Source organism: Danio rerio, chromosome 7, assembly GCF_049306965.1.
Source record: "Danio rerio strain Tuebingen ecotype United States chromosome 7, GRCz12tu, whole genome shotgun sequence".
Lineage (NCBI taxonomy): Eukaryota > Metazoa > Chordata > Actinopteri > Cypriniformes > Danionidae > Danio > Danio rerio.
This window is the reverse complement of record NC_133182.1, coordinates 79,544,703-79,571,547: the sequence shown is the minus strand read 5'-3', so window position 1 is coordinate 79,571,547 and position 26,845 is coordinate 79,544,703. Positions and strand designations below refer to the sequence as shown.

The 26,845-nt window shown below is 37.9% G+C and overlaps 4 protein-coding genes across 9 annotated transcripts; 3 read left to right on the top strand and 1 right to left on the bottom strand.

Annotated features, from left to right (window-relative positions):
* Positions 1–1,283: 1,283 nt before the first annotated feature.
* wu:fd46g04 lies at positions 1,284–4,250 on the top strand. The gene is made up of 2 exons (NM_001386783.1): positions 1,284–1,671; positions 3,507–4,250. Exons 1-2 carry the CDS (start codon positions 1,384–1,386, stop codon positions 4,035–4,037), a joined length of 819 nt encoding a protein of 272 aa, NP_001373712.1. The 5' UTR covers positions 1,284–1,383; the 3' UTR covers positions 4,038–4,250.
* Positions 4,251–7,863: 3,613 nt separating this feature from the next.
* On the top strand, positions 7,864–11,150 carry LOC137496248 (E3 ubiquitin/ISG15 ligase TRIM25-like). Of its 6 annotated transcripts, none has more exons than XR_012382915.1 (4): positions 7,864–7,917; positions 9,095–9,690; positions 9,939–10,263; positions 10,348–11,150. XR_012382915.1 is itself a non-coding variant. In XM_073907717.1 (3 exons), exons 2-3 carry the CDS (start codon positions 9,142–9,144, stop codon positions 10,098–10,100), a joined length of 711 nt encoding a protein of 236 aa, XP_073763818.1. In that variant the 5' UTR covers positions 7,881–7,917; positions 9,109–9,141; the 3' UTR covers positions 10,101–11,150. The 6 variants fall into 6 exon arrangements, 3 of the variants coding, with proteins under 3 accessions (XP_073763818.1, XP_073763820.1, XP_073763819.1); XR_012382914.1 differs by having other exon boundaries at positions 7,879–7,917; positions 9,109–9,690; XM_073907717.1 differs by having other exon boundaries at positions 7,881–7,917; positions 9,109–9,690; positions 9,939–11,150.
* Positions 10,102–10,904, top strand: LOC141375028 (pyrin-like). The gene has a single exon (XM_073907720.1). It carries the CDS (start codon positions 10,185–10,187, stop codon positions 10,902–10,904), a length of 720 nt encoding a protein of 239 aa, XP_073763821.1. The 5' UTR covers positions 10,102–10,184.
* Positions 11,151–13,737: 2,587 nt separating the features above from the next.
* si:dkey-46i9.6 lies at positions 13,738–23,870 on the bottom strand. The gene is made up of 7 exons (XM_695591.10): positions 23,819–23,870; positions 21,285–21,934; positions 20,984–21,079; positions 18,677–18,910; positions 17,950–18,097; positions 17,102–17,128; positions 13,738–15,270 (listed from the first exon to the last, which is right to left on the bottom strand). Exons 2-7 carry the CDS (start codon positions 21,930–21,932, stop codon positions 14,717–14,719), a joined length of 1,707 nt encoding a protein of 568 aa, XP_700683.4. The 5' UTR covers positions 21,933–21,934; positions 23,819–23,870; the 3' UTR covers positions 13,738–14,716.
* Between the last annotated feature and the right edge of the window lie 2,975 nt (positions 23,871–26,845).

Genomic DNA, 26,845 nt, shown 5'->3' with positions numbered 1-26,845 from the left:
GGAACCTGCTGTTCCCCGGACTCGATCCCGGTCGTCGTCCACTGCGGCCGGCTCCTGAGCTAAGCGGACAAACTGGTTGCATCGGGAAAGCCCTCCACTAGCAGGCGAGCCGTCGGCCGGCGAGCGCGAAGAGGAGGGGCGGAGCAGCGCCACACCGCCCCGCAGCATTCGCTCGAAAAATACTAAGCGCAGCCTTACGTACCTCCGGCCACGTAAATCGCGATCTCCATAAACGTCCACGGGGCTTGTTGATCAAATCTGATTCTGAGTCGATTCTCAATTAAACTGTCGAACTTCTCGATTATTTTTTATGGTGCAAGCCATCACACTTAAAACCATCCGTTGAGTCACCAAACATTTGTATGTGTACGTTTACACCATAAATATCTGATATTAATATTGTATGTATTGTTCCATCACTACCTTATTTTGGAAATGGAGAACTTCCACAATCCTAAACTCCAGCAACTTGATTGTGGAAGAGCAACTTGAAGACGTGTGATCTCTGGCAAGGCCAGCAAGAGTTGGAGGATGTCTACCAAGAATACATTTTGTCATTAATGCCATTTTGTAGTATTTTTATGTATTTGTGGTGACAAGAGAAATATGAAATATGCAATACAGTAATTGCGCAACACTTTTGCTCGGTGCTCACTGTCGCCTCACAGCACAAAGGTCGCTGGTTCGGGTCGGTCAGTTGGCGTTTCTGTGTGGAGTTTGCATGAGTTTGCATGGAGTTTGCATGCTCCGGTATCCCGCACAATCCAAAGTACACATGCACTATAGATGAATCGATGAAGTAAATTGGCCTTAGTATATGAGTGTGTGTGTGTGTGTGTGTGTGTGTGTGTGTGTGTGTGTGTGTGTGTGTGTGTGAGTGTGTATGGGTGTTTCCCAGTACTGGGTTGCAGCTGGAAGGGTATCCGCTGTGTAAAACATGTGCTGGAATATTTGGCCGTTCATTCATTATGCTTCCCCAACACTGCTTATAATCAACTAAATGTGCAAAAGGTGACCATAAAAATAAAGAGAGACCATTTCTTTAAACACAATAAGTATCTAATGATGTTTAACACATAACTAAAAAGAGTACCCTTTCCACCAAAACCTGTTGGATTTCTGGTCAACGGCAACTTTAGACAAATAGCTACATCTCAAGGAAAGACTTCTGTGATGAGCTTACTCTGTGTCAACATCAGATATTTGAATTGCATAGATAAAGTTTGGCCACATCATCAAATAGTTACAGTAATAACACTTCAGCTATGTAAATCGCAAACGGAATTCCTGTACTCATCTACTATATAAAGAGCAGTGTTAAACCCTCTTCAAACTCATCTCTGTAGCAAACACACTTCCTGGTTCTGCGGTCTGAGATTCATCATGAAGACTCTTGTGTTTCTCCTTTTGCCTCTTTTCACTCTCAGTGAAGTTTTAAATGACTTTACCCAATGCAGCCAGTACTTCTTGGATGACACTGCTCCTGTATTCAAAGCACCGACGGGTGTTTCAGTCAAACACATCTGCCAGTGTCTGTGGGATGAAGATGATAACAAAAAGTTTCTTTACGCCACTTTGTACAGCACAACCTGGAAGATCCCCATCTACTCTGCCTATTGGTTCGGCAAAGAATCAACTGGGAGATGTGATGTTTGGTACATCGAACCACAGGTAAGTATCGTTTATATCCATATTACAAGAGCAAGATTAAAGGTGTAATAGCTTTATGTATGTGAAAGTAGTTCATTCATTCATTTATCAGATTCAAATTCTGCTATTGGTAGTCGACTACTGGTAATACATGATAATAAACAGCAATAAATATGGAGAAACTACCTGCACTATACAAACCAGTCTGCTCATGATACAATCGAATTAAATTATATTAAACCATATAGCAGCAAGCAGCGTAAACAGCTGTTTTGTACGTCTAGTAACAAATGAGACCAGAACTCTTGTTACAGTCGCCATGCCTCTCTGCGGTTTGTCAATTTAGTGAAGTTTTTAAACTAATTTCGAGAGGAGCACGTGATATAATTGACCGCAGCTGGCCGCCTATCTACACTCATTAGTTAGCCAATCAGATCTATTCCAACTTACTATAAATAGTCTAGCTAGATATTACTCCCTTACCTTCGTTTTCCGAAGAAACCCCCCATCCACCCCCTATCTCCTCCTTTCCTCCCTTTAAAAAGGGGAGCTCTCGAGAACCACCTGATCTCGTACTCCCCTTACATGCTCTATGGACCTGGCGGGAGCCCTGGGCTCAACTATCTCCGAGCTCAGGGTTCTCTCCCGGGACAGCATGCCAAACCTGCTTACAGTCGTCAAGCAATATCTAAGTGTGAACTCTTGAAAGTTTATTGATTCATTTTTTTCAGCTTAGTCTCTTTCTGTGGGGTCGCCACAGCGGAATGAACCGCCAACTGATCCAGCATATGTTTTACGCAGCGGATGCCATTCCAGCTGCAACCCAGTACTCGGGACAGTTTAAGTTCAGCTGTATGAAAACTTGTGATTTATAAAAGGAGGCATGGCCCCTAACCCCACCACTAAACTCAACCCTCATTGGAGGATGACAAATTCATATGAATTAGCCACTAAATCACAGTTATGAATTGCCATGAAATAGCATTGAAACTTGAGGTGTTCATACACATAGCTAACCCGGTGGGAACCTTAGTGAAAATGACATCAAAACCAACCTAAGCTCATTCCGTTTTTTTTTTTTTTGTTTTTTTTGCAGTTTTTGTTAAGCTCATCTCTCTTAGCTGTAATTTGCTTTCAAACTCATTTTACAGTTCAGTTTTAGTGATCATGTCAGCAAACACTAAGGCACATTATTGTATATATTTATAGGTATATACAGTTGAATCATTCGCCCCCCTGTTTATTTACCCCCCCAATCTCTGTTTAATGGAGAGCAGATTTCTTCAACACATCTCTAAGCATAACAGTGTTAATAACTCATCTCTAATAACTGATTTATTTTCTCTTTGTCATGATGACAGTAAATAATATTAGACTAGATATTCTTCAAGACACTAGTGTTCAGCTTACAGTGACATGTAAAGGCTTTACTAGGGTAATTAGGGTAACTAGGCAGGCTAGGGTAATTAGGCAAATCATTGTATAATGATGGTTTGTTCTGCAGACTATCAAGAAAATAAATATAGCTTAAAGGGGCAAATAATGTTGACCTTGAAATGGTTTTTAAAAAATTAAAAACTGCTTTTATTCTAGCCGAAATAAAACAAATGAGACTTTCTCTAGAAGAACAAATATTATCAGACATACTGTGAACATTTCCTGAATCTGTTCAACATCATTTAGGAAATATAAAACAAATAAAATAAAAATAAAAGGGAGCGAATAATTTTGACTTACAATGTATACATATTTGGAGGCTGTAGACTGTTGTATAATGTTTGTTAATGAAGTGCATTTATTTTTTTAGTGCTGTCATTTTTCTACTTGTTTATTTGCTTTTGTCTTGTTTCCTTCAGCTGGATGGAGAGAATGAGCCATGCATGCGGCCTAAGGGCTCTAAAATAAAAAATAATCAGGCAGTGAGTAGTGATTATAAGAATTCTGGCTATGACAAAGGTCATGTTTATCCAGTGATGCACACCTACAATCATCTGGCCATGCTGGCCACCTCCACCCTGACCAACGCCGCTCCGCAGAAATCCAAATTTAATAAGGAAGACTGGAAGGAACATGAGAAAGCTGTAATTAAAGATCTGGCATCCTGTAAAAAGGCGTATGTGGTGGCTGGTGTTGCTCCTGACACAACTGCAGCAAAAGTTAACAATAAAATCACTGTGTCCAAGTTTTTCTGGAGAGCCACCTGCTGTCTAAACAGCAATGATGTTTACATAGGGAAGGCCTACTTTGGACCAAACAACAACGACAAAGTGGAGGAAAAGACTGTTCAAGAGCTTGAGACCTTGCTCAAAAGCTATTATGAAATAAAAATATTTCCAAGCATACCAAAGAAGTCCAAAATACCCAGAAATGCAAATCCATGTAACTGATGACCTGCATGCACATAATAAAGTGATCTGCCAGCTTCTGTCTAATTATAAGAAGATCACATCCATCTCCTGTCCTGTTTCTTGACACTCTTGAGAGACGTCATAGAAACATGATTTGCTTTTGCTCAGAAATACAGCCAATAGTTGCGGTCAGAATTATTAGCCCTCCTCCATATTTTCCCCCAACACATTTCTAATCATAACAGTGTTAATAGCTCATCTCTAATAACTGATTTATTTTCTCTTTGCCATGATGACAGCACATAATATTAGACTAGATATTCTTCAAGACACTAGTGTTCGTCTAAAAGTGACATGTAAAGGCTTCACTAGGGTAATTAAGATAAAGTTAGGGTAATTAGGCAAGTCATTGTATAACAGTGGGTTGTTCTGGAGACAATCCAACACTAATATTGCTGAAGGCTAATAATATTGACTTTAAAACAACTAAGAACTGCATTTATTCTAGCCAAAATACAACAAATAAGACTTTCCCCAGAAGAAAAAATATTGGAGGAAATACTGTAAACAATTCCTGAATCTGTTCAACAACATCTGGGAAATAATTGAAAAAGAATAGAAGACAGCATTCACAGGAGGGCGAATAATTCAACTGAGACTTTACTTGGATGTATTTTAATATATCTGTTGATTCAGATATGCTTAGTTTATAATCAGTAAGCACATATGTAGAATATTATATCTGCAATCAATCATCTGTGTTGTGTGAAATCCGATTAAAGCATTTTTAACGCATTTTGTGTCCCATGTTTCTGGATTCGTCCAACACACAAACATCACAATGACCTTCTTACTCTGGGTTTTAGTGTTAAAACAAGCTAAATAATCTGTCAGTGGGAAAAGCAGACATGGGGCCCTATCATACACCCGGCGCAGTGTGGCGCAAGGCGTGGCGCAATAGTCTTTTGGTAGTTTCAGCTTGGCGCAAGAGTGGTTTTGAGGCGTTGGGCTGCGCTGTTTAAATAGCAAATGCATTAGCGCTCAAATGTGCGCTCATAGGCGTTCTGCTCTAAAAAGGAAGGCGTTCTGAGGCGGACCACTGGCGCGTTGCTATTTTGAGAAACTATAATAGATTTTTCAATACACCAAAACAAACCCGGTCTAATCTTTACATATGAAAAAAATTTTTTAAATATTAAGGATATATATAGGATATAATAATAGATATAGGATATAATTATAAAAGATCAAAATATTACAAAACATATTATTTTCTAGCCTACATAAATATGAAAAATCACTGCTTTTATGCCCTCTTCATCTAGGGAGGCTTTTTCAGTTCATTCATAACAGTTTGCTTTTGTATAATGTTATTATTATTAGCAGTATTATTTATTATATCCATATTTATATCTGTTTTATTAAAAACAAGCTTAGATTTGTCCACCTGCAGGTTTTAGACCATATGGGGCGCAGCATGTGTTTTAGGATATAACTCAGGTTTTTGAACACACTTCATTATTATTGTTCATTTATTCATTTGCTGGAAATTATAAGTGAATTTAGAAATAGTTTTGAAATGAATATTTGAGCTTAACAAACGCAATTAATTATTTATAGACTAATTGATGTCTGTGCGTAAAGGTTTCCCTATCCACGAGTGCGAAAGTGAAAGCAGATCGATTATCTCTCAGTTTTGTGCGGTAGATGCTCTGTTTAACAGTTTTCTGTTAAAAAAAAAAAAACTGTCAACTGTTTGCTTGTGAAATGCTCAGTTTTTCATCCTGTAAATAGCGAATGCGCTCTTGGCGTGACGCAGCTGGCTCTTAAAGGGAATGGGAGATGAGACTCTAATTGGTTTATTCTCAAAACACACCTATAACTCATTAAGAAAATAAACTCAACCCTTTTAGAACATGCGCCACGACGCAAAGCGAATTTTCCCGTCCTTAAATTAGCAAATATGGATTCTGACACTCCCTGAAAGCGTTTGCACCCTGCGTTTTCCGTTTTGCGCATGGACAGTCAAAATAGAGCCCTTAATCTTGCTTCCAGTTTTTAGTTTTAATTTATTTTTAGTTTGGATACACAGGATTAGGCATTGTTAATGCACACACAAACGTTTTTGATTTACATCCCGTGTCCTGCATTTACATACAGCATGTTTAGACACAATCCCAATTCTACCCCCTAGCCCTACCCTTTGTCCCAATTCTCTATAGCTTGAAGGCGTAGGGCTAAGGGGAAGGGCTAGATAACCCTTCGAACCAAGATTTTTCAGGACCACACTCGAAATTTCCCAGAATACACCAGCCACAATGGCAACATGGCTGCACCCGGAAGTAAGGAGATCCACAAATTAGTATTTTTTGTCATTATTCCGATTTTTTTTCAACAAACAAACAAGTTTTAATATATTCATAACCGCGTTCCTGTTTTACCATCATGCTTAAAAAACCCAATAAATTTGGCGATCTATAACCCCTAATAATATCTCCTGTACAGCAGTCCTGCAACATTCTGACACTCGAACACCCTGTCAGTGATGTCTAGTGGCTGGGAATGAGCTGTTTACAGTGTCTGCTGTAATGTTAGTGTTGGTTTCGTGTGTTTACATAGATGAATATGCCCATGGTGTAAATACACAGTACAGTTATGAGCGTATTGACACATTAGATCGTTATGATAACATGATATCGTTACCTTCAGTGATTTCCTGAAAATAAATACTAAACAAATAACACAACTGGAATAATCACAGCAGTCGCCATCGTCTGATCTCATATGAAGTAAGAGATCGTGATGATGTGTGCAGGTGCTGTAGTGACACTAAACGCACGGATAAATCGCGCTATTCATGCGTAAATAGACACGTGAACATTTGAGTTTACTTGCTTCATTCGCACGGCAAACCCCACTTCATTAGCGCATTAAATTCACTTCACCACTGACGCGGATTTGCGTGAAGGGCAGAGCTTCTGTCTGCCTGGTGACTGTAGCTTCGTTGCTAAATGGCTAACGTGGATTTTAGTGAGAAAATAACTGTGTTTATGTGCTTTATGAAGGCTAACGTGATGCGAATGTCCGCTTAAATTCAGATTTTTGAACTTGAGCGATTCCCGCGTCAAACCCGCAAAACGCTCAGTTTACGTCGCGCCATTCGCGCATATCGCGGCATTCGCACCACGCCATTTGCGCAATTCGCGTCATTCGCATCTATTTGCACGTTTGCATTGACCTAACATCTTCCGCGTCTGGTATGTACACAGCATTGGGGGTCAATTTTAAAGCCCCTCCCCTTCACACTCTGTTCCAAGGGTTAAGGGGAAGAGGAAGGGGTACAAAAACAGAATCGTGATTGGCCTTAGTTTCACTTGCCGAAGGAACTGAATGAATGAATATCTTTAATAGTTATGTCCAAGTCACTTCTTATTCTCTCAGGTTAGTTTCGTTTCCACTACAGGTTTTCCTATTCAGGTTGACGTGTTGAGTTCATTTTCAGATCACACAACTGTCTGTCAAGCTTAAATACACGATGTACTGCCAAAGTTTCACAACACCCTTATTGAAAAAGAAATGCTGAAGAACAGGCTGGGTGCTCTTTTACATGTAACTAAACTGAATCGTGGCATGTTGAGTTTCGAGATTACGAAAAAGCACAATAAAAGTTTATCTGTGAAGCATAAAGTGCTGACAAAATACAGTGATGTCCAGCATGTGAAGAGAAAGAGTCACTGATTGACCAGCGCGGTCACTTTTTACTGCATGATCATCTGAAGCTGTGATGTACACACTGAATGCAAATAAATGTGAAAAAAAGAAAAGGTGTGACAGAGGGTGTAGCTCATTTCTCATTTAAATAAGAGAAGCGACAGATCCAGAGATACTGGAGAGAAGAAGAGTTCATTCATCTGACAAGGTTAGTTAGATTTTCTTTTTATCATTTATCATAATTAATTAATCAAATCATAATCAATCAATCAATCAAAGTTTTTTGCAATAATAATAATAATACAAATAATAATAAAAAATAATAATAATAATAATCATAGATAAAAGTTGTTTGCAAATAATAATAATAATGATGTATATAATTATTATATTTTTTATTATTATTTTATTATTATTATCACTATTATTTGCAAACAACTATCTGATTGATATTATTAATATTAGATTAATATTATGATATAATATATTATTATTAATAATAATAATAATAATATTAATATTATTATCATAGAAAAATGTATGGACAATAATATAATAATAATAATAATAATAATAATAATAATAATAATAATAATAATAATAATAATACTAAAGGAAAATGTATGGACAATAATAATAAAATAATAATAATAATAATAATAATAATAATAATAATAATAGTAATAATAATAATATTAAAGGAAAAAGTATGATTATAATTCTAATAATAACACTAATAATAATAACACTAATAATAATATTATTAATAATAATAATAATGATGATGAAGATTATGATGATGATGTTATATATATATATATATATATATATATATATATATATATATATATATATATATATATATATATATATATATATATATATATATATATATATTACTCTAATACAGCATGCTTCTTGCCATAATTTGTAGTCATGACTATCATATAATAAGAGCTGCTTTATGAGAGAAATGATGGTTGGCTAGCTGACTGGCTGGTTGACTGGATGGTTGGATGGTTGGATGGATGGATGGATGGATGGATGGATGGATGGATGGAACGAACTAACTAACTAACTAACTAACTAACTAACTAACTAACTAACTAACTAACTAACGAACTAACTAACGAACTAACTAACTAACTAACTAACTAACTAACTAACTAACTAACTAACTAACTAACTAACTAATTAACTAGCTAACTAACTAACTATCTAACAAATTAATTAATTAATTATTTATATCTTGGTTGTTTGACTGACTGCCTGACTGACAATCCCAGTGCTCATTGCAATAATACTTTACAGATCATCTCATGGCATATTTTCTGATGCACCCTTGTTTAGCATCTGATTTTGTGCATGTTTTATTTCATAATTAGCATTGTCATTGCAGCCGTCCCCTCTACTCTAATCTGACACATCCACAATGCTTACAGTTGGAGACGTCTCTCGTCACCTTCTCTGTCCCGTCTGCAAAACCCTGCTTGAGGAACCCGTCTCCATCAGCTGTGGACACACCTTCTGCAAGCGCTGTCTGGATGAGAGCTTGTCTGAATCACAGTGTCCTCTATGCCAGGAGCCCGTGTCCACCAAACCCTCTGTCAATGAAGCGATTGAAGCCCTCCTGCAGGAGTTTCGCCAGACTCTTCCACCCAACCCCGATCTCTTCAGCGGAGAAATTGATGCAGTTCCATGTGACATCTGTGAGAAAGACTTCACCTATAAAGCTATCAAGTCCTGCCTGACCTGTCTTCTCTCATACTGCGATAAACACCTGAAGCAGCACCAGTCGAAGGCGAGATTCAAGAACCATACGCTGGTGAATGCCGTGAAGGACTTGGATAAGAGATCCTGCACTGAATACGGCAGAGCGCTGGAGCTCTACTGCAGACGCAACGAGTGCTGCATCTGCGCATTGTGTGTGAAAACAGATGATGACGTGATACCTGTGAAGTCCGAGAGAAAGATTAGAGAGGTGAGAACTTGTACGCCGATGATACCGATTGAGCTGGTGATTGAACCGTGTGCTGAAGGTGAACCTGTGGGTGCTTTACAAGATGTGACATAAGTTCAAGATGTCTCAGAATCTGTCTGTAAGGTTTCAACTGGGATCATTAGTGCAAATTATGCAATTATTATAAGAGGCCATCGCATTACAGCTTGTGCCTCAGTTACTCCAGCAATGACAAACAACACATCTGCTTGCATTGTGTGTTTATTCAGGCCAAGCACCGAAACCCCATTGAAGAGATGAAAATGAAGATCAAAAAGAGGGAAGACAAACTCAAGGAGCTTAAGGAATCAGCAGAAAAATGCCAAGTTAGTACTGTACATCTATTTGCCTGTGGCGAGGGGGCGTGGCCGAGAGCCGTGGGAACGGATTGAGGCCGCCGCGTAAGTGGATACACCTGCGGTGCGCACCTGCCTCGAATCCTACGAAAGGAGCTCTGGACTATAAAAGGAGGAACGATGGCAGAGGAACACTGCCTCTGCCTCTTTATAGGTGAAGTTCTCATTACAGAAATAGGCAGGATTCAGAGATTCGCAGGTATGTGCACCAATCATTTCAGCATGATGAATGTTCATCTCGCACATCCTGTAATGGGGAATCTCCTTTATTTTTTTGACACAGTGGACATTATTCTGGACACTGAAACGGCTCATCCGGATTTAGAAGTGTCTACAAATGGCAAGGCAGTTCGAGACAGCGGAAGAAACTCTGGAAAATCTCGTGGCCTGAATCGGTTTGACCAGGATGGAGGAATCCTGGGTAAATCAAGCATCACATCGGGAAGAGCGTTCTGGATGGTGGACGTCGGGAGGAAGGTGGGCTGGCAACTGGGCGTAATGAGAGAAGGGGCGAATATGAAAGGGAAAATCTCCTACAAACCCAGCAAGGGATATTGGGTCATCGTTCTGTGTGGGTCGAACATGTACGGAGCTTTTGAAGATCCACCAATCATGCTTCAGCTCTCCTCCAATCCCCAAAAACTGGGTGTTTATGTGGACTGCGAGGCGGCGCTGGTTTCTTTCTATGACATGGAGGCTCAGACCCATATTTATACTTACAGAGAGTGCAGATTTAATGGAGCCATCCGACCATATTTTAACCCTCATGTCAACAGAGATGGAAATAATGGAAGTCCTCTGGTCATTTGTGATGTTAAACACTCCGACTTCTGTACGTGAGAGGAAGGGGAAATATTAGGTTTTGTTTTTTTTAAGAATTGGAGTACTCTACAAAAAATGTTGTTTTGCTTACGTAGTTTTTGTCCTGTTTCTAGTCCAAATATCGATAAACTCTTAAATCAAGGAGCATTTTCTAGACAAGCAAAACTTTTGTCTCGTTTTGAGAATTAATATGCCAAAATTAAGAGAGTTTTTCCCTAAAAACAAGAATAATCATCTTCCAGTGGAGCAGAATAATCTTATATCAAAAGAAAAAAAATGGTTTTAACAAACACCCCACTTCATTTTGCCATTTACGTTCTTAAAACAAGACAATTGGTTTGATTTAAGAATTGTTAGATATTTAGAAATATCAGGACAAATAATCTCAGTAAGAAAAGCTTTTTTTTTTTTTGCAGTGTATTTTGGGCGAGGCAGTGGCGCAGTAGGTAGTGCTGTCGCCTCACAGCAAGAAGGTCGCTGGTTCGATCCTCGGCTCAGTTGGTGTTTCTGTGTGGAGTTTGCATGTTCTCCCTGCCTTCGCGTGGGTTTCCTCCGGGTGCTCCGGTTTAACCCCACAGTCCAAAGACATGCGGTACAGGTGAATTGGGTAGGCTAAATTGTCCATAGTGTATGAGTGTGTGTGTGAATGTGAGTGTGGATGTTTCCCAGGGATGGGTTGCGGCTGGAAGGACATCCGATGCGTAAAAACTTGCTGGATAAGTTGCCGGTTCATTCAGCTGTGGTGACCCCGTATTAATAAAGGGACTAAGCCAACAAGAAAATAAATGAATGAATGAATCTATATTATCTCTTTTCATTTGTATCTTCTATCATCTTGTTTGGAAGTATGGCAATCACTATGGTTTGTTGAAGGATTTACAAGAAGTAAGCTCATTTTGAAATGAAATGTATATAAACTATATATAAAACTATATATATTCAATTATTAGATATATTATATAATGATTCGCCCTCCTGTGAAATTTAGTTTCTTTTTCAAATATTCCCTACAATGTTTCATGCATTGTAATAATACCGCAAAATTAATATGAAAACGTGAAGGCTTTTTTTTTTTTTTTAGCGATGTTCTCGTCTTTGAACTGATAACTCAATGCCTGAAACCACCAGCAAAACTAAAGCAAAGAGATTTCTTTGTCAATATATCGCAGAGTATACAGTTTAATAATCAATTTCATATATTCATTCATTCATTTTCTATTCGGCTTAGTCTCTTTAGCAATCAGGGGTCACCACAGTGGAATGAACCACCAACTTATCCAGCATATGTTTTACGCAGCGGATGCCCTTTCAGCTGCAACCCATCACTGGGAAACACCCATACACACTCATACACTATGGATAATTTAGTTCATCAATTCCCCTATAGCGCATGTGTTTGGACTGTGGGTGAAACCGGAGCACCCGGAGGAAACCACTCCACAACTCCACACAGAAACACCAACTGACCCAACTGAGGCTTGAACCAGCAACCTTCTTGCTGTGAGGAGATTGTGCTACTCACTGCTCCACTGTGCCGCCCCAACAGGAACAGTTGATGTTTCATTCCGCTGTGGCGACCATGAATGAATAATGCAATGCAATTTGATTGTTAATTGATTTTGATTGTTGAAATAGTATTTAAGTTGATATTTATTAACTTTAATAGACAAAATTTCTCTAAATACACATGCAAACATTATTTTTAGGTTAACCTGGTGTAATTAGTGTTGTTACTCAAAGTTGTTTCATTATAATGGTGGTTTCTGAGAAAGGAATGCAAGCTCATTGTTCTCACTTATTATCTATACATTGACACGAGCGATTATTACTGACACTGAGAGCGAACTGTCTTGAAGGATCTTGCAGTCGTCCGGGATTTAAATATGCAAATCCAGCGAGTGTGTTTGCTTTGATTAGTGCAGAGTGCTGAGTGTCATAATGGCTTTTATTTCTGACTCAGTCGTTTTCTGCAGCGTGTGCTCGAGTCTGAATGGGGAAGAAAATGTGTGTCGGGTCTGATAAAACTCCTGAGGAAACTCCTGACAATGGATAATAAGATGAAAACGTTTGAAGTTTCAGTCCTCGAAATGCAGAAGAGCTCCTGAAATGAGGAGTCAGATGTTGCTGAACACTCGAAACACACACAAAAGAAAAAATACCTGCACTGCAATAAATGCTTTTCTCACTTCGAGATCTGTCTTGTTTCTTGTCCAAATTTCTAAAAGTCTTAAATTAAGAAGCATTAGTGTATGACATTAAAACATTAAAAGTTAGTATTTTCTGTTGTGTATGCTATTAGTAATAGCTTAAAAATAATAATAATAATAATAATAATAATAATAATAATAATAATTATAACAACAACAGCAATATTAATAACAACAATAATAATAAAATTAATAATAACAAGAAGAAAAAGAAGATCAACAACAACAACAATAATAATACTATTAATAACAACAACAATAATAACAACAATATTATTATTGTTTTTATTATTATTAATATTATTGTTGTTGTTATAATTATTATTAGAATTATTATTATTAATATTATTATTATTATTAGTAATAATAATAATAATATAACAATAATAATATTATTTATAATAATAATAATAATAACAATAATAATATAAATAATATTAATAATAGTAATAATAATAATAAAATAATAACAAAAATAATAATAATAATAATATTATTATAATGATAACAATGATAATATTATTTATAAAATGTATAATAATATTTATAATAATATTTATAATAATAATAATAATAATAATAATAATAATAATAAAACTAATATAATAATAGTTGGTGGAAACAGATGTGATAAACACACTAGCACTGCTTTACATGTTTATTTCAACATTCAGTTCTATACATACAAGTACAAACGCATAAAAATGGAGGATAATAATTCATTATTTTGCAGGTGCTGGAAGTTCGTGGCCATGCAGTCACAACCGAGAGCATTATAATGTGGAAGCACATTAAAAACAGAAAGTAGCTCACATAAAAAAATACTACAGTAATTCATAGTAAATACTAATAGTGTTTTTGAACCTCCTACTATATAAAATTAGCATTATTAAATACTTCAGCATACTGTAGTAATACCTATAGTCAATTCATAAACTGTAGTAGTATACTTTAGATTTTACTACAGTTAAGTGTACTGGAGTGTAATATTCCCTATAGTAGCCTATCAGGTTAAATGTTTATATTACTACAAATACTGTGTTACTATAGCAACTGCAGAATCCCCACAACAGACCAGTTACTGTTGTTGTTGTTGATGTGTTACCATAGCAACCATAGAATCACCACATCAGATAAATGATTGCAGTTGTTGTTGTGTTACCATAGCAACTGCAGAATCACCACAACAGATCAATTACTGTAGTTTTTGTGTTACCATAGCAACTGCAGAAACACCTCAAAAGATCAATTACTGTAGTTGCTGTGTTGCCATAGCAACTATAGAATCCCAACAACAGAAATTTTGGAATATCGTACAATTTTTTTTTTTTATTCCAAACATTAGAAGTCAGGGACTTTGTTTGTTTGTTTGTTTGTTTGTTTGTTTGTTTGTTTGTTTTTGTGTCAAGTCATGGACTATCAGGAATTCCATTTCATTTTATCAAAATTAATTTGTTTTCTGTGTGATGTTTTTCTGTTGCACTCTTTCACAACTATTGTTGTTTTTAGGTTATTTTTATGCTCATATTTATTTCTTCATGCTCATCAAATAGCAGTCGCTGAAGGAATAATGATTCTGACGTCGGCTCTATATTACTACAGTATTTAAATGTGCGGGAGTACTCAGCACTGTTTAGTATGCGGCGTCTCCTGAACGGGGCAGATGATCATGGTATCGGAGGCTTTATCGCAGCAGTACAGGTAGAAGAACGGAAAGAGCTTTTCTTTAAACGTGTCCATGAAGGTGTAGATGTGACTCTTGTTCTGCACGTCATAAAACGACACCTGTCCTTCCTCGTAGTCCACATAGACGCCTACTCTCTTCAGTTTATGTTCGACGGACACCAGCAGTGGCGGAGAGGACGAGACCCTGTACTCCTGGCCCTTCTTCATGGCTAGAGCCCAGTAACCCTGAGTTGTACTCACTGAGATCCTGCCCTTTCTGTTGACAGACCCGCGGGCAACTCCCAGGTACCAGTCGTCCTTCTCGCCCACCTGAACCTCCCAGTAGCGGCGGCCAGAACAGAAGCCCTGCCGGCCCAGAGCGATCACCACCGTATCGAACCGCTCCGGAGCATCCCGTAGGTCCTGCCACGAGCCCAGGTGACGAATCTGATGACCATCCTCCGACAGCTGGAGCCAAGGGTTCGCCGTGTCCGGGTCAAAGGTCACGTCCACTACATAGGGAACATCAATTATGAGTCAGACTGAGGGGAAAGTCTAGAAGGGAGGCAGCTGTGGATACTTGCACCAATATAGCACTGTACAACACAAGTTACTGCTTTTGCCAACACAGGCTCATTCTGAAAACGTAGCCCTACGTACATTTTTGGAGATCTCTAGCTATGTAGCCAGAGCTACGTATGGCTGGTGAGGGCTTTTCTTTTTCTCTATTGCTTTTTAAAATAGTTTAACTTAGGGAAGTGGTGGTCGGGTCAATTGGTGCTTCTGAAAACACTATTGATTGGGTTGAGGGAAGTGGGAGGGTGGGTCAGTCGATCGGTCAGTCAGTCAGTCGACAGTGGCCCCTGATGGATTTACGCGAGAACAGCAGATGCGAATGACACGAGAGAATGTGGAGATCTGAAAAAGTGTACACAGCGCCCTCTGGCAGATTAGCGAAAACAAAAACTGCAAAAAAAAAATAGCTCCTGGCCTCTTTTTGGGGCTCTCCAGAAATGTATACAGGGGTACATTTTCAGAATGAGCCTGGGTTGGTTCTTATGCTACGGTAGGTTTAGGGTTGGGGTAGGGGTAGACATTGATGAACAATATGTAATGGGTAGGCCCATACAGACACTCTTTGACCAAAGCGACTTACAAGTGAGGAGGTATTCAGAGATTCTACAAAAAGAGGCAATACACACTACGAGTGTGTAGTAGAGCTCAGAGAAAGGTGGCTGCTTTTGTTCATAGGGGGTCAGTTTTTATAATATTTCGGTAATTATATTAAATAATATGCAAATATTATTAGACATTAAATATTGATCTTCTGACATCACAACCTAAATCTAACCTAAAATTACTGTCTTAGGGCATTGTGTGTCTGCTAGGCAATAGCTAAATACACTACAGAATGTTACGTTTACACACATCCACAAATTACATTCAAATGCATCAGCTTTATGCAGCAAAATACTCACTACTCACTACTCCTGAGAACTTCTGAAAGGTCTACTTATTAAAAAAAGACTTATTTACAATACAGTTTGTACTGTTTTTTATATTATACCAAGATTATATATTATATGAGAGACTTGCTTTTCTTACCAAACATGTGGACCTAATTGGATTTGCATTGTAAGCCTTAATTATAAAAGTCAAACAGATGTTTTTTTTTTTTTGGTTTTTTTTTTCATGTTTTAGGGTTTTAGTGACCACACTGCCAAAATCCTCCACAGAAATTTATTTATTTATTTATTTATTTATTTATTTATTTATTTATTTATTTATTTATTTATTTATTTATTTATTTATTTATTTATTTATTTATTTATTTATTTATTTTAAGCAAAATCCTCCACAGAAATCTGTAATTTTTTTTATTTATTTATTTATTTATTTATTTATTTTAAGCAAAATCCTGCACAGAAATCTGTAAATTTATTTATTTATTTATTTATTTATTTATTTATTTATTTATTTATTTATTTATTTTAAGCAAAGTACTCCACAGAAATCTGTAAATTTATTTATTTATTTATTTATTTATTTATTTATTTATTTATTTATTTATTTATTTATTTTAAGCAAAATACTCCACAGAAATCTGTAAATTTATTTATTTATTTATTTATTTATTTATTTATTTATTTTAGGCAAAATCCTGCACAGAAAAAGCAAAAAATGACCCACAGATTCTGTCTGGCGCTAGCTATGGGTAACTCAATCAATAATATATATATTTCCTAGTTTCATTACCGAGCCAAAAGGCATAGATACATAAAAATAAGTGGAAATAAGTGGATTGGTGATATTTAACAGATCAAAAGTAAAAAGAAGCTTTACCTGAGTACTTCTGAACCCTCCTCAGCTCTGTGGAGAATAACAGAAATACATACACTGTAAAAAACACTGTAAAATGTGTTAGCTGGTTAACTGTGAGTGATTTCCTATATACAGCGAATTACCGTAAATTGACCTTTCCAGAATTCTCTGCAAAACCTTTAATAAATTAAAGAAACGCAGTAGTTTTCCTTCCTATATCCAGTCAATCACCATAAGTGAAATTACCTGAATGATACATTTTAGTTGTGAATCTCACAGTTGTGAACATGCTGAATCTCAGAAATGATAATAATTTTAAAATAAGCACTATCCTTATAAATAAACTGCATAGCATTGGTGCGTTCCAGTGCAAAACCTGTTCAAAGCCGCGGGAAACCGCCCAATCTGGCAACACTGGACAGAATTGTTGTATAAATACATATATTTAACTGAAAGAGAGTTATTTTGCTTGTTTTAAGTAAAAAAAATCACCTAATTTGGATTTAATATCTCTGAAAACAAGACAATATTGTTTTTACCTGTCAAAAACCTGCTGGATTTAAGAATGTTTATATATTTTGACTAGAAACAAGACAAAACCTCTAAGTAAGAAAGCATGTTTTTCAGTGTAATCCAACACATGAATATATATTTTTATTATTATTATTATTATTATTATTATTATTATTATTATTATTATCATTATCATTATCATTATCATTATTATTATTATTATTATTATTATTATTATTATTATTATTATTTTAAGTGCAATGTTTCCCACAGAGATGCTGAAATCTGCCCCTCACGACACTGTGCACTAGTAAAACACACATATTGAATGTGTAATAAACCGCAGCAGTTTGTACCTGCTTCTGCGAGCTTCTCCACTTCTTCAGTCAGAGTCTCCTCCAGTTTGAGCACTGCTCTCCTGATGGTGCCGACACACGGATCCGCATGCACACAGATCTCAGACCAGTCTTTAGTGTGTGGGTGAGACATCAATGAGGGAAAGTTCTGGAATGAAGACCACAGCTCCCATGATTCCACCCTCAGTCACAGAGTCATCGAATACACCTTTGTTTATAGTAAATAGGGTTGGTCTGATACTCATATGCTGGTATCAGACATGGGTGGCACTGTGGCTCAGTGGTTAGCACTGTGACCTCACACCAAGAAGGTCACTGGTTCGAGTCCCGGCTGGGTCAGTTGGCATTTCAGTGTGGAGTTTGCATGTTCTCCCCTTGTTGGCGTGGGTTTCCTCCGGGTGCTCCGGTTTCCCCCACAGTCCAAACACATGCGCTATAGGGGAACTGATCAACTAAATTGGCTGTAGTGTATGAGTGTGTGAGTGAATGAGTTTATATGAGTGTTTCCCAGTACTGGGTTGCAGCTGGAAGGTCATCAGCTGTGTAAACATATGCTGGAATAGTTCCTGGTTCATTCTGCTGTGTCAACCCCTGATAAAGGACTAAGCTGAAGGAGAATCAGTCATGCAGTTATTGATTATGACGTGAATCGTATGTGTGTGTGTGTGTTTGTGTGTGTGTGTGTGTGTGTGTGTGTGTGTGTGTGTGTGTGTTGAATGTGCTTCACCTGCAGGAAGTGTATGTGGTCCTCAGTGTGTGACAGATACTCTAACTCCTCGTTCCTGGTCTTCAGCACTGTGATCTCCTGCTCCAGCTCCTGGATTTGTTCATTAGCTCTGCTCTCAGTTTTCCTCTGCTTCTCCTCGATGTCCAGCACCAGCTCGGCCTGAGCCTTCTGGAGCGCTCGGATCAGGTCTGAGAACACCTGCATGCTGTCCTCCACCTCCCGCTGAGCGCCGCTCTGTGTTTAGGAGGACAAACACACTGATCAGAACAGGCAAAAATGCTAATATTTGGGTGAAAAGGCCTGTGCAACTTACGATTATAACTGAGGGTGCGGGTGGTGGATATAACTGAGGGCGCGGGTGGTGGAAATAACTTAGGGCGCGGGTGGTGGATATAACTGAGGGTGCGGGTGGTGGATATAACTGAGGGTGCGGGTGGTGGATATAACTGAGGGTGCGGGTGGTGGATATAACTGAGGGCGCGGGTGGTGGAAATAACTGAGGGCGCGGGTGCTGGAAATAACTGAGGGCGCGGGTGCTGGATATAACTGAGGGTGCGGGTGGTGGATATAACTGAGGGTGCGGGTGGTGGATATAACTGAGGGCGCGGGTGGTGGAAATAACTGAGGGCGCGGGTGGTGGAAATAACTGAGGGCGCGGGTGGTGGATATAACTGAGGGCGCGGGTGGTGGAAATAACTGAGGGCGCGGGTGGTGGAAATAACTGAGGGCGCGGGTGCTGGATATAACTGAGGGCGCGGGTGGTGGAAATGGTGGTGGATATAACTGAGGGTGAGAGTGCGGGTGGTGGATATAACTGAGGGCAAGGGTAGTGGAAATAACTGAGGGCGCGGGTGGTGGATATAACTGAGGGCGCGGGTGGTGGATATAACTGAGGGCGCGGGTAGTGGAAATAACTGAGGGTGCGGGTGGTGGAAATAACTGAGGGCGCGGGTGGTGGAAATAACTGAGGGCGCGGGTGGTGGAAATAACTGAGGGCGCGGGTGCTGGATATAACTGAGGGCGCGGGTGGTGGAAATAACTTAGGGCGCAGGTGGTGGATATAACTGAGGGTGAGAGTGCGGGTGGTGGATATAACTGAGGGCAAGGGTAGTGGAAATAACTGAGGGCGCGGGTGGTGGATATAACTGAGGGCGCGGGTGGTGGATATAACTGAGGGCGCGGGTGGTGGATATAACTGAGGGCGCGGGTGGTGGATATAACTGAGGGCGCGGGTAGTGGAAATAACTGAGGGCGCGGGTGGTGGAAATAACTGAGGGCGCGGGTGGTGGATATAACTGAGGGCGCGGGTGGTGGAAATAACTGAGGGCGCGGGTGGTGGATATAACTGAGGGCGCGGGTGGTGGATATAACTGAGGGTGAGAGTGCGGGTGGTGGATATAACTTAGGGTGCGGGTGGTGGAAATAACTTAGGGCGCGGGTGGTGGATATAACTGAGGGCGCGGGTGGTGGATATAACTGAGGGCGCGGGTGGTGGATATAACTGAGGGCGCGGGTAGTGGAAATAACTGAGGGCGCGGGTGGTGGAAATAACTGAGGGCGCGGGTGGTGGATATAACTGAGGGCGCGGGTGGTGGAAATAACTGAGGGCGCGGGTGGTGGATATAACTGAGGGCGCGGGTGGTGGATATAACTGAGGGTGAGAGTGCGGGTGGTGGATATAACTTAGGGTGCGGGTGGTGGAAATAACTTAGGGCGCGGGTGGTGGATATAACTGAGGGCGCGGGTGGTGGATATAACTGAGGGTGCGGGCGGTGGATATAACTGAGGGTGCGGGTGGTCCAAAGACATGCGGTACAGGTGAATTGGGTAGGCTAAATTGTCTGTCGTGTTTGTGTGTGAATGAGTTTGTATGGGTGTTTCCCAGTGATGGGTTGCAGCTGGAAGGGCATCCGCTGTGTAAAACATATGCTGGATAAGTTGACAGTTCATTCCACAGTGGCTACCCTAGATTAATAAAGAGACTAAGCCAAAAAGAAAATGAATAAATGAATTAATTAATTACTTAATGATGTTCTTGCAGTTTTTGTATAGTTATTGGGTGGTCAAAAGGGCATCAATGTGTAGATATCAAGATGTCCAGATTTTGACATCAAATCGATTAGCATTTTAACCTGTTTTTAATGCATTTTTGGTGTCAAGATGATCTCTGGGATGGCTAAGTGCTATTGAGATGTGTTCATACTTTCAATCAGCATGACAAAAAGGTTTTTGAACTTTTTAAAGTGCCATTAACTTCACCACCTTATTAACTATTAAACACTCGGACACATGAACACTTCAACTTACTTTGTTCAGCTCTATGGAGTGTTTGATCTCATCAACTTTCTTCAGTCTGTCCTGGATCATCTGCTGGACTTCAGATTCAGTTTTCCTCAGTAATGCCTGTCAATACATAATACAGATGTGAAAATAAGGCGCTTTTAATCCGCTTATCCTTATTAAAGTCCATGTGAAATCAAAATTGACCATGATTACTTTGCTAGTGCACATTGATTTTGTTTAGGGGAACAATTAATTAGTGCGTTTATCCACTAAAAACAAGCAGTTTGGTAATATTCAATCAAAATCTCAGCATCTGCATGCTCACCTTCTTCTCGGCCCACTCTCGCTCGACGGGGATAGTGTAATGCGCCCTGTGCTCCATCTCTGTGCACAACACACACACTATGGTCTGATCCTTCTTACAGAAGAGCTCCAGCAGCCGCTCGTGCTTCTTACACATGCGGTCCTCCAGATTCAGCACGGGCTCGATCAGCTTGTGTTTGGTGAAGCGTACGGTGTGCGTCTTCAGATGCTCCTCGCAATACGACGTCAAACAAACCAAGCAGGACTTCACGGCCCGTCTCTGAGGGCCAGTGCACACGTCGCAGGACACCTCCTGAGCCCACGGTGCGTTCGGAGGAATCAGTTCAGGCATCTCAATGGGGAGTTCCACAGGGCTCGGTGTTGGGTCCGGTTGAGTTGCGCTTTGTAGACTTACAATTGGATTTCTTTTCATTTCCTTGAACTTCTCGGCGATTTCTCGGAGCACTGTGTTGATGCTGATGTCGGGCTGCTTGAAGAAGGTCTTTTTGCACATCGGGCACATGAAAAGAGCGCTGGACTTCCAGTAGCTGCCGATGCAGGCCATGCAGAAGTTGTGTCCGCATGGGATGGAGACGGGGTTGGTAAACACATCCAGACAGATTGAACAGTGCACCTGCTCCTCCGCCAACATGCTGCTGGGAGATGCCATTCCTACATAGACACGGGGGGAATCATGGACAGCTGCACACTGCAATCTTGATGAGCAAATAACAATAGACGATGGTACATCTGTTTCATTGTTTAGACTTTTGAAATTGCGTGCTTCTTGATTGTGGTTAGCCAGAAATTGATACAGTGGGGGACATAAGTATTGAACATGTCATAATTTTTCTCAGAATAATGTGGTGCTGTTGACTTGGAGTTTTCACAGGATGTTGGTAGCAACAAAATAAATCGGCATATGCAAAGAAAAGAAAACTAAGTAGTTCGTAAATAAAGTTCTGTGTAATAAAATGATGCAGAGAAAAAGTATTGAACACATGAAGAAAGGAAGGTGTAGTTCGGCAGTGAACGCCCAGACAGCAGCTGAAATATCTCAGTAGTTTTTCAGCAAGCCTCTGCCCTTCCTCAGCTGCTTCAGTTCAAAATCTACACTATAAAAAAAAAAAACTATATATATATATATATATATATATATATATATATATATATATATATATATATATATATATATATATATATATATATATATATATATAACAGAAATCTTTTGTAAAATAACAGAGGTTGAATTACAGAAATTTACCAGATATCTAAATTCAAGTAAATTTATGTATTTGAATGTTTGTTATTTTCGAGGTAATCATAAGCACACGCTCCTCTCGAAATTACTTAATAAATAAACCACACATAATGAGGATGTAACAATGTTATCAACAAAATGTGTTAAAACTGGGAATTGTTGATCTGTTTTAAACATAAATATTATCTGTCTGCCTATATTTGATAAACAGCAAGACCTTATAATCTTCAATACTTTTAAATTCAAACAATAACTTTGTTTAGTTTTTTTTTCTTCTTGTAAATCAAATTAAACTGTCTAAATTGTGTGCAGCAGTTGATTTAAGATTGAACTTTTTATAGATTTAAGTTTATGTTGATTTAAGATTAAACACACTTGCTGGCATTATTGACAGTATATATATATATATATATATATATATATATATATATATATATATATATATATATATATATATATATATATATATATATATACACTGTATGCTTAATTTACTGAGTCATTTGGATTTGATTAGCGCTCCGGCTGTTGGTTTGTGCTCTTTGCGACACGCAGCACAGAAAGACTTCAGGAATATGTAAAGCCTGGCTATTCATAGAGCCGCAGATTATCTTTAGTCCAAAAGTCCCGCAGGCTTCCCAGACTCACAAACAACACCTGCATGCAACTCATTTAATGACTTGTACTTGTACAGATTAATTATTACACTCAAAATACTTATTAATTTATATTCACTATTATTATTATTTGGGAAAAATTACGTTCCTCTTTGATTTTTAAAGATCAATATTTAATTCAAATTATGATACATAAAAAAAAAATAATAAAATAAAATATATATATAAGCAGATGCCATGAAACCATCCATTTGTACAAAGGGGAAAAGGGAAAAAATTTAAAAATACAAAAATGTGTATATATATATATATATATATATATATATATATATATATATATATATATATATATATATATATATATATATATATATATATAAATTTATTTTCTAGGAATGTCAGAAAATGTCGCAACAATAACAGTCCAACTTGGAATAGTATTGAAACACTGAGCAAACAATTTGCAAAAAAATACATGCAATTTATTTTCTTAATAATTTGGACTACACTTTTTTTAAGACTCAAGAGTAATGCATTGATATTCACTGTTATTATTTGGGAACACGCAAGTTTCATGTTCAAAGAGAGACATGTTCAACTCGCTGCTTTGGCTGTTTGTCACACAGAACATGCAGTTTCTCAGATCAACTCCATTCAAGCATTTCTGAGACTCACCAGCAGTGTGTTGTAGTTGAATCCCAATGTCGGACCTGCTCTGGACAGCAGTGACATGTGGCACAGCTGACGCTCCGCTTCTCCTGAAATATCCCCTGCCCGCCCCCTTAGCCTAGTTTCACTTTGACAGCACCGTCACCAGACACGGCTCAGACTATCAGACCGTCCTGATCAGGGCTGCGTGTATTTAGTAATTGATCAGACTAGAAACAACATCACCAAAAATGTTACCAAAATCAAACTATCTATCTATCTATCTATCTATCTATCTATCTATCTATCTATCTATCTATCTATCTATCTATCTATCTATCTATCTATCCATCCATCCATCCATCCATCCATCCATCCATCCATCCATCTATCTATCTATCTATCTGTCTATATATCCATCCGTCTGTCCGTCCGTCCATCCGTCTATGCATCTATCTATCTATCTATCTATCTATCTATCTATCTATCTATCTATCTATCTATCTATCTATCTATCTATCTATCTATCTATCTATCTATCTATCTATCTATCTATCTATCTATCTAACCATCCTTGTTCATCTATCTGTTCATCTATTCATCTGTCTATCTAACTGTCTATATATCTCTCTATCTCTCTGTCTATCTCTCTGTCTGTCTGTCCATCTATTTATCCATCCATCCATTCATCCATCTCTCCGTCTGTCTGTTTATCTATCTAATAACTCAGTCGGCACATGAATTATTTCTCTTTCCACAATGCTGTTGACAACGAAACTCTTTGGAATGCTATACAAATGCGCCAGTCCTTGCCTTGGCACATGTAATGTGATCAGCAACATGGCTGATAGTAAGATATTTCTGTTTTTGGGGACTCATTTACTTTTCTAAATAACAATAAATATTTTTTTAAAGATATATAATAGTGGCACTCTGGAATCTGAGACACGGGTGCCTGCTTTGCATTGATTTCCAGAGGTTTGATATGTTTTATACACTGATATGCAATGAATTAAACTCTCTGGATTAGTCAAATTTTTTACCCAATTTGGCTTTAAATGAAAGTTTTTTAGTGTTGCATCCATGCTCAGCTTTAGCACAGGAATGCACATTTTCAGCTTCACAAAACGTGTTTATAAAAATATCTACACATTAGTAAGACGGTTTTCCAAATAGTATTATTAGTATGAAGCGGTGTGCTTTCTCTGTGGTGATGTGCACTGGTTTACATTGCGCGCCACTGAGCGTATTAGAAACAATGGCATAATGCAACTCAACATGATGTTGATTCATATTCTATTGTCACCGACTGAAGCTAAGCAGGATTGTGCCTAGGTGGTAGTGATAGGTAGTTCATCTTATCTCTGCATTTACTCATGATGATTGTGGCGTGACAAACAGATGTTATTGATTGATTTTATTAAGAAAATCAGCATACATGGAAACCCTGGTTATAAAAATGAACAATGATCTGAAACACATAGTTGATATTCTTCATTTAGTTTATGCATATTGCCATATCACCCGTAAACAGAGGACAGAACATTCCTTCAATGAATAAATCAAGATGTACAGTATATTCTATAGGGTTATAGAGTGGACTTTGGCAACTTATTACAATCAGTTGCATTTCTTTGGCAAACAGAACACAGCAGAACATTCATATAAAAACAGTGTTATTTCCCTTCTATATCATAAAAATATAGTCATCGGCAGCCCTAATTCTTATTTAGTTGCATAGTTTAATACACGGTCTTTTCTAAACAAGACTATATATATATTTAATAATTGTCTGCATCCTTCAATTAAATATAGTCTTTTTATATGGGATCAAATTTCAGCCAAAAGTATTGTGAACACAGATCTAAAAATAAAAAATAATAAAAAAAATAAAACAATAATGCACAAAAACAACAAGGAAACGTCATAAGTTACATTCTAAAGTTCTAAAATAAATGTATTATATATATTAATATAAAACTTTGTGCAATCACGTTTAGGTTTCTGATTTATACAGATCTATTACTTGAAATTAACTAGCATTGACAAGTCGCATTGGAGTGACGTCAAAGCCCCCTTCCACTGATTGGCTAGAGGAGCAGCTGTCAATCAAAATAAGTAGACCAATGATGACGCTGAATCTCGCCCTGATTTAAATGTGCAAAGAGAGCGAAGGGCAAAAATTAATACAAGTGGAAAAACTGGTAAAATTCCGGTTTTGTGCAGTGTAATTTAAAACATTTATTTTTGATCCACGATCATTATCTTTCGATACGTGACCTTGTTGTTTCTTGTTCTGCATTAAGCTTTCGTTTTGCGTGTTGTTATATTTTTAACACGTGTTAAAGATCGAAAAAAACAAACACAAAAATTGTACATATAAGTGGAGAATCTGCTTCGTTCGCAAACTGCAAGATAAATTCAGATTTCTATTTTGTGCAATGCAATTTTAAACGTTTTCATTTCTGATCCTCGCTCATTATCTCTCGATATGTGACCTCATTGCTTCTTATTCTGCATTTAGTTTTCACTTGTGTGTGTTGTTATAATTTTAATGTTCTCAATGTTTAATGTGTTAAACAACTAAAAACATAAGCATGCAAAAAAAATTTCATATGAACCAAAAAACGATTTCGTTCATAAAATTCGAATTTAGTTTTGTGTAATGTAGTTTTAAACATGTTTTTTGACCCACGCTCATTATCTTTCGATAATAGATACGTTTTACCTGACCTTATTGTTTCGTATCCTGCATTAATTTTTCATTTTTGCGTTACAATTTTAACATGTTTTAAATATTTTGGTTTGCGCTTATTATTTTTCGATACACGATTTGATACTTTTTTTACTATTTTAACGCGCTTTAAATATTTTGATTTGCGCTTATTATTTTTCTATCCACGATTTGATACTTTTTTACAATTTTTATGCTTTTTAAATATTTTGATTTGCGCTAATTATTTTTCGATACACGATTTGATACTTTTTTATTATTTTAACGCGTTTTGAATATTTTGATTTGCGCTTATTATTTTTCTATCCACGATTTGATAC